Source organism: Ammospiza nelsoni, chromosome 26 (assembly GCF_027579445.1).
Source record: "Ammospiza nelsoni isolate bAmmNel1 chromosome 26, bAmmNel1.pri, whole genome shotgun sequence".
NCBI classification, from domain to species: domain Eukaryota; kingdom Metazoa; phylum Chordata; class Aves; order Passeriformes; family Passerellidae; genus Ammospiza; species Ammospiza nelsoni.
Window position 1 is genome coordinate 4,010,895 of NC_080658.1, and position 12,149 is coordinate 4,023,043.

At 51.4% G+C, this 12,149-nt stretch overlaps 2 protein-coding genes and 2 pseudogenes across 2 annotated transcripts; all 4 read right to left on the reverse strand.

Annotated features, from left to right (window-relative positions):
* Nucleotides 1-621: 621 nt before the first annotated feature.
* LOC132084071 (feather keratin Cos1-1/Cos1-3/Cos2-1-like) lies at nucleotides 622-3,406 on the reverse strand (annotated as a pseudogene).
* A 743-nt stretch (nucleotides 3,407-4,149) lies between these two features.
* On the reverse strand, nucleotides 4,150-4,920 carry LOC132084323 (feather keratin Cos2-2-like; annotated as a pseudogene).
* A 3,903-nt stretch (nucleotides 4,921-8,823) lies between these two features.
* Nucleotides 8,824-9,132, reverse strand: LOC132084359 (feather keratin Cos2-2-like). Its single transcript, XM_059489432.1, has one exon. It carries the CDS (start codon nucleotides 9,130-9,132, stop codon nucleotides 8,824-8,826), a length of 309 nt encoding a protein of 102 aa, XP_059345415.1.
* Nucleotides 9,133-11,181: 2,049 nt separating this feature from the next.
* On the reverse strand, nucleotides 11,182-11,511 carry LOC132084395 (feather keratin Cos2-2-like). Its single transcript, XM_059489463.1, has one exon. It carries the CDS (start codon nucleotides 11,509-11,511, stop codon nucleotides 11,182-11,184), a length of 330 nt encoding a protein of 109 aa, XP_059345446.1.
* Nucleotides 11,512-12,149: the final 638 nt, after the last annotated feature.

Here is a 12,149-nt window from a genome sequence, read left to right on the forward strand (position 1 = left end):
TGAGGCTTGGATCTCATCTCCTTGTTCCCAGGTGTGCTGGCTATAGACCCAAGGCCAGGCAATGAAGGAACAATAGGAAGAGATGAGTTGCGGGATGTCCCCAGGCATTGTTGTCTCCCATCCCCACTCCTTTGGAGCCAAATTCTCCGTGATGCCCTTTGGCTGCCAAGTAGCCAGGCATGTTCTTCATCAGCTCCAAGGGAGAAGGACATCAAATTAAAATCCGCTCCAGCGAGCCCCAAACATTGCGTCCTGCATCTTTTTCCTGAGGAGAATGGAAAAGTTGCCCCAGAACAACAGATGACTCAGACACAAAGGCATGAATGCAAGACAATTTTAATAAGTGTATAGAAGAAAAGGAGATGGCTCACAGAGAGCACCAGGAGCAGCCACTAAGATGGAGCTCCCATGTGGTGTTCTTTGCACTGCTCTGCAGAAGTAGGAAGAATGGCAGGTCCTGACTACACTGCCTTGGGGAGTGAGGGACAGAAATGGAGAGGACAATTGAACAAGGAAGGGATGGTCCAAAGTTCTAAAGACAATTTTCTGAAGCTCTATTTCCTGCCCAAAACCATGCTTTGAAGTCTTGGGTGTTCTTGCCGGAAGACATTGCCAGCAGGTTTAGCAGGGGCGGCATCTGTTGCCACCATAGCAGTTGGTGATGCAGGAGATGTCAAAGCCCCCAGAGCTGATGGGCACTCCACCACAGCTGAGGATGTTGCCAACAGCAGCAGAGGTGGAGGATCCCACGGCGGTGTTCTGTGGGGAGGAGCTGAGGATGGGCCCAGGCAGGGTCACCAGCACAGCAGGCGGCTCAATGACAACGTGGGAGCTCTGGCACTGCCTGACACAGCACTCATTGCAGCTGCTGGCCAGCGGGCAGGGGCCACAGGGCTGGCAGCAAGGGTCACAGGGCCTGCAGCAGGACATGGCTCGGGCTCACAGGTGCACCTAGAATGGAAGGAAGGGAGAAGGACAGAGTGAGGACACATGAGAAGCAGCGCTGCACCCAAACTCCCTGCAGCCAAGGCACCCCCTGGCCCCCATTGCAGTGCCCAGCTCAAAGCCCAGGAGCCACCGCAGCCAAATCCCAGCCTCTCTCCATCTGCATAAGACCTCCTCTCCCCTGCCCTCTCCCAGCACAAGCCTTGCAACAGCCCTGGGCTCCTGTAGCTCCTCTCAGCTGAGACCTCCACCCAGGCAACAGCTGGTCCTGAAGCAGCAGCAGCAGGCAGAGGAGAAGAGGCTTTCCACTCACCTGATTCCTGAAGAGGAGGTGAGAGAAGTGGATGAGAGAACAGAGACTTGGACTGCCTTTTATAGCAGTCCTGCCCTGCCTCAGGCCCAGAGGCAACTTTGTGGAAGCTGTAATTTTCTGACCAGTACCTGTCGAATGTGCACCATCCCAGTTAATGGTAGGGATTCAGTCCTGGTTTCCTGCACTGCTGCCTTTTCATTTCCTGGCTAATTCTCTGTGCTTTCCTACATGAAGTGTCATTTGTCTGAGCGCTGGAATGAGAGATTCAAGGGTTTCCTGGGCAAAACCAATGCTGGGTGCATTTAGAATGCTCAGACCATCACTTGGCAGCATCCGCTGTGGAAAAATATGCTCACCTGTGTCATTCCTGTGGGTTTAGTTTTGTTCAAGTTGTCAGGAATTGGACGTCAGTCTCGTGCTTCTTGCCCATATGCCCAAGGACTGCCATGTGAGGGGTCATGCAACATCATTTTTTGTTGCTTTTCACATCTCTCCATGATGGTCACTCCCTGTTGCACACAGGTCTGCATCAGCTGCGAGGGTTGGACTCTGTTTCTACTCAAAGAGTGCTTGGAGAAAAATTTTGTTGGTCTCATTTGTCTCATGGTCTTTCTATGCCCTCTCTGTGAGTCCCCTGGAAATACCAGGAGTTGTCTAGGGCCTGATCCTTCTCAAGGATACGTGAGTAGTTTTTTGCCACACATGTCCCCAGTATCTCATCTGCACAGTTCCTAGAGCTGCACAGTTCTTCTGTCCATTTTTGACTCTGTGCTGACTCTCTAGGAACATGCAGATCATTGCATTATTCCAGACAGGTTTCTTTGAGCAATTGTGCCTTATTCTGTGCTTGTGTTACCCTCCTGAGGGCATGTGCAGGTCAGAGCAGCAGGACTCTTCCCTGGAGTGTTCATGATCTCAGAGAGAAATGTTTCCTTTTCCATCAGGAATAGCACTTTGTATGGAATCCACAGCTGAATGGTCATGGCTTGAATCTCACCAAGAACTAGCACTGAAATCAGCTTCTGTCTCCTGAACTCTCCATTTCTTGTTTTATTGGGAGGGAGAGACACCAAGGCAGCCTGCCCACTTCTGCAGGTTGTTATTCAGTGGATCCCCTTCTGGTGGAACATTGCTGATGGCCAGGGTGGGACACAAGCTACTCCTGTCCAGGCAATTGCCAGACGCACCTTTACATCTCAGCCACCTGGTGCTTGTGGAGCTGGGCTGATCCCCCCCCACAAATAGTTCTTAGACCAAAGGACCCCAGATTCAGGTGTTGCTCTGCTTTGAGATATATGGCATTTGGATCTACCCACATAGGATATCTGAGTGTTGCTCCCTTCCCTGAAGCACTGTTGAGGGTTAGAATATTTTGTTTGATGCTTTTACATAAGGAATTTTCCCCCATAATTTGCTAGGAAATATTTATGATTGGGTAGTTGAGAATGACATAAGAATGCCCAATCTCAGGGTAGGAGGGCGTCTGGCTGCACATCTCTTATCTGTAGGTTTCTCCTGTAGGCCAGATTTGTCGAGATATTTGGAGTGGGAAAATGGGGTTGGGTGCAGCCTCTGGCACTCTTTCGCTCTCTCACCTTTCAGAGGGGAGAAAGACTGCAGTGCTATAGGGAGAATTCATCACCACTGCATGGTTTCATCTCCAGCTGCTGTTCTTCAACCGTGGGTAGATCGCTGCTTAAAAGAGCAGGCTTTGAACTGGGACCTTGTTAACACTCTACCTCAGTAAAAGAGGGACTTTTCACCATATGTTCAGATGCTCATCATGTCCACCTCTCCTGTCTGTGCAGTGCTTGGAGCCAGGCTGCTGATGCTGGCCACCTGCTGATTCTTTGTTGCTACTCTGGGTTTTGGTGCATTGGAGCCCACTTCCTGTTGAGACATCCTGCAGTTACAGCTACAGCAGCAGAGCTTAAAATACATACCATCCACCAACACGGGATTTTTACTCATTCTTGCCATTCGATCTTGCAGATCCCAAGAGTCCAGCTGGGATACTGGGATCAGCTGCCCCTCAGACTTTGTAAAGTCAAAACTTTCCTCCATCCCTTCCAATCTTGGCCAAGCCGCCATTACCACGTGACCCCCGAGCTCGCACCACAGCGCCCTCTGCTGCCATGGGGGAATCATCGCACGCGCCCTGCCCAGCCAGGAGCCAGCAGCGCCCCTGCTGGCTGTGCCCGGAGGTGCGGTCCCCTCAGCCCTGCGTGTCTGGGCAGCAGCTGGGCCCTGCTGAGTGCTGAGGGACTGTGTGAGGCTTGGATCTCATCTCCTTGTTCCCAGATGTGCTGGCCACAGGCCCTTTGCCAGGCAAAGAAGGAAGATTAAGAAGAGATGAGTTGTGGGCTGTTCACAGGTATTGATGATTCCCGTCTCTACTCCTTTGGAGCCAAAGTCTCCGTGATGCTCATTTGGATGGCAAGTAGCCAAGGATATCCTTCATCAGCTCCAAAGGAAAAGGGCAGAAAGTAAATTCCACTACAGCCAGCCCAAAACATTGAGTGCTCCATCTTTTTACTGAGCAAACTGGAGGAGTTGCCTCAGAACAACAGACGACTCAGGCAAAAATACTTGAATGCAAGACAATTTTAATAAGTTTACAGAAGGAAAGGAGATGGCTTACAGAGAGCACCAGGAGCAGCCACTAAGATGGAGCTCCCATGTGGTGTTCTTTGCACCGCCCTGCAGAGGTAGGAAGGATGGCAGGTCCAGACTAGACTGCCTTGGGGAGTGAGGGACAGAAATGGAGAGGACAATTGAACAAGGAAGGGATGGTCCAAAGTTCTAAAGACAATTTTCTGAAGCTCTATTTCCTGCCCAAAACCAAGCTTTGAAGTCTTGGGTGTTCTTGCCGGAAGACATTGCCAGCAGGTTTAGCAGGGACGGCATCTGCTGCCACCATAGCAGTTGGTGATGCAGGAGATGTCAAAGCCCCCAGAGCTGATGGGCACTCCGCCACAGCTGAGGATGTTGCCAACAGCAGCAGAGGTGGAGGATCCCACGGCGGTGTTCTGTGGGGAGGAGCTGAGGATGGGCCCAGGCAGGGTCACCAGTACAGCAGGCGGCTCAATGACAACGTGGGAGCTCTGGCACTGCCTGACACAGCACTCATTGCAGCTGCTGGCCAGCGGGCAGGGGCCACAGGGCTGGCAGCAAGGGTCACAGGGCTTGCAGCAGGACATGGCTCGGGCTCACAGGTGCACCTGGCACAGAGGGCAGGGAGAAGCACAAAGTGAGGACATATGAGAAGCAGCACGGCACCCAAACACACTGCAACCAAGGCACCTCCTGGCCCCCACTGCAGTGCCCAGCTCAAAGCCCAGAAGCCACCTGAGCCAAGTCCCAGCCTCTCTCTGTCTGCACAAGACCTCCTCTCCCCTGCCCTCTCCCAGCACAAGCAGCTCCCAGCCCTGGGCTCTTGCAGCCCCTCTCGGCTGAGACTTCCAGCCAGGCAAGAGCTGCTCTTGAAGCCGCAGCAGCCAGAGGAGGAGAAGTGGCTTTGCACTCACCTGATTCCCGAAGAGGAGGAGGTGAGAGAAGTGGATGAGAGAGCACAGGCTTGTGCTGCCTTTTATAGCAGTCCTGCACTGCCTTGTGCCAAGCGACACTTAGTAGAACTAATAATTTTCTGACCAGGTCATGTCAAATGTGCACCATTCCAGGTAATTGTATGGGCTGTGTCCTGTTTTCCTGTCCTTCTGCCTTTTCATTTCCTGGCTAATTTCTCATGCTTTCCCACATGAATTGCTACTTCTCTAAGTTGTGGGGTTAGAGGTTCTATGATTTCCAGGGCAGAAAGACATCATCACAGGCAGAAGACTCTGATCAAGGGCCAGTGGCATCCCATATAGACAGGTAATGTTGACCTGGGTCATTCCTGGGGGTTTATTTTTTGTCCAAGTTGTCAGGAAATGGGCATCACTCTTGTGCTTCACTTCCACGTGCCCAAGGACTCCCTTGTGAGGGGACATATTTTATGTCCACCGCAGAGTTCCTAGCTGGTGATGTTTCTTGGCCTTATTTGAGCATGCAGATTATTGTCTGGCTCCATGCAAATATCTGTAAGCCCTCGTGTGTCTGTCTGAGCTCGGGAACCCTCATCCTGGGAGCATGTGCAGGTCATGGCCAGGGGACTCTCCCCTTGTGTGTCCTTGAGCCCCACAGTGCTGCCTCTTGCACTTGTAGAGGGAGCCAATTCACAGCTCAATTGTGCAGCCTTTGGCCTTTCCGAGAAGTGTCCAGGGAACTGAAGCACAGCCTGCACCTCCTGCACTCTTCTGTTCTTGCTTTATATTCAGGGTGAAAGGCCAATAAATCTTTCTGGCCTCGGCAGATTGTCATCCCTAAATCAATCCTTTCTGGTGCAGTGTTGCTGGTGACCAAGAGGGGACACAGCCTCCTCATGTCAGGGCCAGTGCAAGATGCACTTGTACAGCTCAGCAACCTGGTGCTGAGGCAAAGGTTGAGATCTTCCTACAAGTATGTCTTGAACTGAAGGCACCATGTTCCTGTATTGCTCCACTGAGAGATGTAGGAGAGTTTCTCTGGAGGAGTCAACAGATTTGAGTCAAACTCTTTGGGTTCTCTAGTCCAGGTTTTCTATATCCCCGCCCAAAAAAACCTGAATCTCAGGGCCTAGCAATTGTGCCTTGGGAGCAGGAAAATATGACTTAGGACAAACTGATGAATTCCTGCTTCATTTTCTTATGCAGGTCCAGCAGATTGCACAGAAAGAAACTGTTGTATTCCAACTGGAACCCTCCATTCTGCATCCCACTGTGCTGCTTAAGGGTGGTGGAAATAGAAGAACCAGGAACAAAGGAAAAGAAAGAAAAAGAGATGGAGATGGATTAAAGTAATTTCAGTGCTTTTTTTCCCCCCTGTTTCTCACAATAAGGTGAATGTTCTCCAAGTCAAGCCTGGTTTTTCCTCTGATGGTAATGATGAGTAATCCCACTGTTTTTACCTTAACCCACAACATTTTCCAAATTATTTTCCCATGACCCATAAAAGATGGAGACTGAGACAGCAGCTGGGTGCGTCTGAAAGCTAGTTAAGGTCTCTGTGCTTTTGTAACAATTATGGTAATGAGAAATGTCTTTAGTGTTTTTCATTTACACAGCATTTTTCCGATTTCTGTGTGTGCCAGCAGAAGCAAATCTCTTTCTCTCACTGTTCCCCTCAGAGGACAGTGAGCAATGTTGTCATTTGGCTTTTGTGCTTGTGGTGCACCCTTTCTTGCAGGACATGTTTAATGAGGATCCAGAGAGGAACGGACCACACTGCCCCAGTTTAGAGGCAAGTTTAGGAGAAAAACACTCTGTAATGTGTGTTTAGTCTAAATAAATAGTTCCAGCAATCATTTTCCACAAATAAGAAATGAATGCTAGTGAATGAAAGCGAAGAAAACCCCAACCATTTATTGACAGATTGCCCACACTGCATGGGAAAAGGTAAATAAATGTTAGATATTAAACTGTCAGACCTTGCACCCCTCTCCCTTCCCCTCTCCCCACCAGGAAAAAAACCTAAAATGCCAGGCAAAGAAAAAAAAAACCACAACAGCTTGTCACATGGTGAGGAGAAAGATGGCACTGGCTCCTGTCTCAGGAGGAAAATCAATTCCAAAGTTTCACACAGCTTCTTGGGAAAACGGATGGGAACCTGGTGAATCCCTGGTTTTGGTCCCCTCTTCACAGCAGATAAAGCAGGAAGGGAAAAAACCTTCTTGCTTAAACTAACAAAAAACCCAAGCAGACAAAGCAAAAAAGTCAGACTCCCAGCACTCCTGACACTTGGGGGGTGAGGCTTGAAAAAGCCTGCTGAAGAACTGAATCCTCCTCCATCCCCTGGGACACACCTTAGAGATAAAGCAACCATATCTGGGGCATGAAGGACATGGTAAGGGAATAGACTAATCATGGTAAAACCACCCCAAGACACACACACAGCCAGAAGCTGGAATGCAGTAGATTCTAATGAGTCTAAAGAGAAAAATAAATTTTGAAGAGGAGGCAAGAGTAAAAAACTCAGCATGGACAGCCCAAGGTCAGTCCCCAACAGAGGCAGAAGTGAGGGAAGTCTGCCCTAGGCTAGTCTAGGATCAAGGATAGGAATCAAGGCTGAAAAAAGCAGAAAATAAAAAAGGAAAAAGCGGGAAAGGAGAAAGCAGTGGAAAGGAATGGGAGGCATGGACCATATTTTCAGAGTGTCCAGGCAGGCCCTTTCTGAAGAGCTTTCCCTTTGAAGGACAGGAGGCACATGTTTAGCCCATCTGAAAGCCATAGCCACAATATCCTTATTTGGAGTCTGGAATCATCATCTGAGCTCCTTCTCTGGTCTTTTACGGGAGTCTTTAGCAACATGGGCATCTCTGGCAGCAATCATGGCAGCTGGTGATGCAGGAGATGTCAAAGCCCCCTGGGTTGATGGGAACCCTGTCAGAGCTGAGGATAATGCCAACAGCAGCAGTGGTGGAGGATCCAGCCAGTGCCAGTCACTGACACCCTCAGCCCCCAGTTCCTTCTCTGCAGGAACCTGGACAGGGCCACAGCACCCACACCTCTCAAGGACAAGCCTTTTCATGCCACCTCCAGGCAGCCTTGGGGCTCTCAGCAGTTTCCCAGGGTCCTTGTTCCTGACTCATGCAGAAGGGTTGATATGACAGGGTTCTGTTTTCTCTGTGGGGACGGGGGAGTCCACTGGCCACAGAGGCCTTTGCCCCACAGTCCAGGAGCTGTGAGAAATGGATACTGTCACTGAGAATGAGGGATGTAGAGAGAAACTGTTAACTGTGCCGGGGAGGTGGATGGTGGAATATGGGGGAGTTTCTCTTCTCCCAAATCCAGAAGGGGAAACAGTGGCAGCCTTCAACATGGAGTGAGGATGGTTTCAGTTTTGGTTCTGTCGTCATGCTCACTTGATCCTGTGTAACCATTCAACACTGCCTGTGAACTAAGAAGCTGAGCAGAAGACTAGTGTGATGGACGTGTTTGAAGAGAGGAGGTTGTGGATTATCCCCAGGCACGGCTGTTTCCCATGCCCTGTCACCATTTGACATCATCTTCTCATGATGATCACTATTTGGGGGGAGCCAGGGAGGTGTTTGGGAGCTCCAAAAGATAAAGCACAAAATAAAGTCCACCGCGGAGTTTCCACCCACGGCTTCCTCCACCTTTTGAACTGAGCTGAATGGAAGTGTACCAGCATAAGGAAGGACAAAGCAGAGAGCCAGTTTTGGATGCAAAAAATATTTATTAACTGTAAGGAAGAGAAGGAGGTAGCAGAAAGAGGACACCAGGAGCATAGACGGGGGCACAGTGGGGGAGTCCATTTGCCTGGACTCCAGAGACAGGGAGGCAGGCAAACAGATCACACTAGGATGGCATCGGGTGGTGCAGACAGGAAAGGCAGGGAAGGGAAGAGAGTGGAAGAAAAGAGCAGTAAATCAAGGGCACAAATCCATTGTTCCAAAGATACATCTTCAGTGCAGCTCCACGTTCTGAGGTTCTGGAGGTTCTTGCCCAGGGATGTTGGCAGCAGCTTCTTTAGCAGGGACGACAACAACTGTTGCCATAGCAGTTGGTGATGCAGGAGATGTCAAAGCCCCCAGAGCTGATGGGCACTCCGCCACAGCTGAGGATGTTGCCAACAGCAGCAGAGGTGGAGGATCCCACGGCGGTGTTCTGTGGGGAGGAGCTGAGGATGGGCCCAGGCAGGGTCACCAGCACAGCAGGCGGCTCAATGACAACGTGGGAGCTCTGGCACTGCCTGACACAGCACTCATTGCAGCTGCTGGCCAGCGGGCAGGGGCCACAGGGCTGGCAGCAAGGGTCACAGGGCTTGCAGCAGGACATGGCTCACGGTCACAGGTGCACCTAAAATGGAAGACAGGGAGAAGCACAAAGTGAGGACACATGAGAAGCAGCACTGCACCCAAACACTCTGCAGCCAAGGCACCTCCTGGCCCCCATTGCAGTGCCCAGCTCAAAGCCCAGGAGCCACCTCAGGCAAGTCCCAGCCTCTCTCTGTCTGCAAAAGACTTTCTCTCCCTCGCCCTCTCCCAGAAAAAGCAGCTCCCAGACATGCACTACGACAGCCCCTCTCAGCTGAGACCTCCAGCCAGGCAAGACCTGGTCTTGAAGCAGCAGCAGGTGGAGGAGAAGAGGCTTCCCACACACCTGATTCCTGAGGAGGAGGTGAGAGAAGTGGAGAGAGCAGAGACTTGGGCTGCCTTTTATAGCAGTCCTGCCCTGCCTCAGGCCCACAGGCACCTTAGTGGAAGTCATAATTTCCTGACCAGCTCATGTCAAATGTGCACTAATCCCAGTTAATGGTAGGGATTCAGACCTGGTTTCCTGCACTGCAGCCTCTATTTCCTGGCTTCTGCCCTGTGCGTTCCTATCTAAATACTCCTTGAAGGGCCAGGAATGAGAGATCCAAGACTTTCCGGGATATGGACACGTCAGAGTAGGCAGAATGCTTGGATCATGGTCTGGTGGCATTCCATGCAGGCACATGACCTGAACCTGTGTCATTCCTGTGGGTTTCTTTGTGGCCAAGCACTCAGGGCATCACTCTCATTCTTCCTGTTTTCCTGCCCTTCTCTCCCGCATCCCTTTGTGACATCCCCTGAGTTTTCACATGCAGCCTGTTTTCCTGGCCCATTTTGGGAATGGATAGGGGACAGAAGGTGTTCTTTGTGGTCTTGCTTCCCCTCTATTACGTCTCCCTTTCGTCAGCACTCCATGCCTGCTTCTGCAACTCGTTCCTGCTCTTGCCCTGGGCTGGGCTGCGAGCTGTGCTGGATGGCCCTTGGCTGGATGGATGGTGCCTTGCAAGCTGCTCTGTCAATCCCCTTTCTCAGGCAGAATGACAAGATAAAACCAAACTGATAACAACTTGAAGCTTGAGTGTTGGAAGTTTGCCAAAGGTAAAGGGAAAGATTACGCATGAACGAGTACACCGGGAAAGAAAATGAAATTATGGCCTCCTTCCCTCAGGAAGTGATGGCTGGCAATTTGCCAGGAAGCAGGGCTTCCACCTGTGTCATGGTTGCTCATGATGGCACACTTTGTGACCAAGGCTGCAGAAATGGGCTCTGTGAGAAGAGTCCAGTGGCTCCAGACAGCTGTGACTGAGTCAGCTCCAGCTGTGTCCAAAGGGGACTCAGCACTGCCCAACACGGAGCACATTTGTCACACTGCTGATGCCTCTGTGCAAGCAGATTTCCTTAGAAATGGTTTGGGCTGGAAGGCATGCTTCGAGAGCATTTCTTTCCTGTTCCACCTTCCTCAATAGTTGGCCACCCACTAAACCAGTTGAGTTTAAACCTCCCTCTTGATCCAATTTGTGTCCAGACCAGTCTTGCACACTTGCAGGGCTGAGGAATCTAAACCCTTTCTGGGCAAGGTGTTTCTATGCCTCCGCTATCTCACAGAGAGAGGATATCTTTGCCAGGTCCAAAGGAAAGGGAAAAATAAAATTTTACTGCGGGAATTGCAATGCTGAGCTTCCTGCCCCCTTTTTCCCGTAAGTAAACTGGAGGACATGTCAGATAAAGAAGGAGGAATCAGAGGCCAGCATTTGAATGCAAAAGGAACTTTACTGAGTCAAAAGAAGCAAATATGGAGGGTCAGGGAGGGCATCCAAGAGAAGCAACTAAGATGCAGCAGGGAGGACTGATGTCCTGGGTTGTGAAGGGAAGGAAGACAGCAGGTCCCACTAGGCAGGCATTGAGTGGTAGTGATGAAAGGAGAGGAAGGCATGACAAAAAAAAAGAGGAGAACCAGAAGGAGACAATAGTCCAAAGCCTTAAATCAATTAACCCAGAATTCCATTTTCATTCCAGAACCATGTTCCGAGGTCTTGGAGGTTCTTGCCTGATGATGTTGCCGACAGCATCATTAGCAGGGACGACAGCATCTGCTGCCACCATAGCAGTTGGTGATGCAGGAGATGTCAAAGCCCCCAGAGCTGATGGGCACTCCCTCACAGCTGAGGATGCTGCCAACAGCGGCAGAGGCGGAGGATCCCACGGCGGTGTTCTGTGGGGAGGAGCTGAGGATGGGCCCAGGCAGGGTCACCAGCACAGCAGGCGGCTGAATGACAACGTGGGAGCTCTGGCACTGCCTGACACAGCACTCAGTGCAGCTGCTGGCCAGCGGGCAGGGGCCACAGGGCTGGCAGCAAGGCTCGCAGGGCCGGCACTGCTGGCACTTCTCAGAGCAGGACATGTCTGGAGCCTGGCGCTGCACCTGGCACAGAGGGCAGGGAGGAAGCAGAGCACACGCACACCTCAGACACAGCCCGCAAGGCAGCCCCAGCAGCACAAGGCCCCTGCTGCCTGCACAGCTCCAGCCTGGCCAGCCCCAACCTGGGCATCCTTTGCCTCAGCCCAGCACCCTCCTTCCCAGCTCAGCCAGGCCCAGCTCTGCTCCTGCCTAACCTGCAGGAAAATCAGCCCCTCAGCCCAGCCTCAGCCTCTGGCCAGAACACTCGCTGTCCCCTCTGCCCACACCAGCACCAGTGCACAACAGACCCAGAAGAACAAGGAGCAGCAACAAGGGCCAGAAAGCTCAATGCTGTCTTGGAGAGGGTGGAGGAGAAAGGGGCTTCCAACTCACCTGGTTCCCAAGGAGCAGGAGGTGACAGAAGTGGATGAGAGAGCCCCCAGTGTGGCTGCCTTTTATCCTGGCCCCACAGTGCCTCAGGGCCCACAGTTTGTGCTGCGCAGGTGACGATATTCCTGCATGATCCCAAACGAATGGAAAGATCTCTGGGAATGGTATGGCATGAGTTGGATTTTCCCTCTACCATGACTTTGCATTTCCTGGCATACCTCATTCCCAATCCCTCACGGACAATTCTTTTG

Bases quoted from the DNA above. Each gene is read 5' to 3' on its own strand.
- LOC132084359 (XM_059489432.1), bottom strand. From the start codon at position 9,132: ATGTCCTGCTGCAAGCCCTGTGACCCTTGCTGCCAGCCCTGTGGCCCC.
- LOC132084395 (XM_059489463.1), bottom strand. From the start codon at position 11,511: ATGTCCTGCTCTGAGAAGTGCCAGCAGTGCCGGCCCTGCGAGCCTTGC.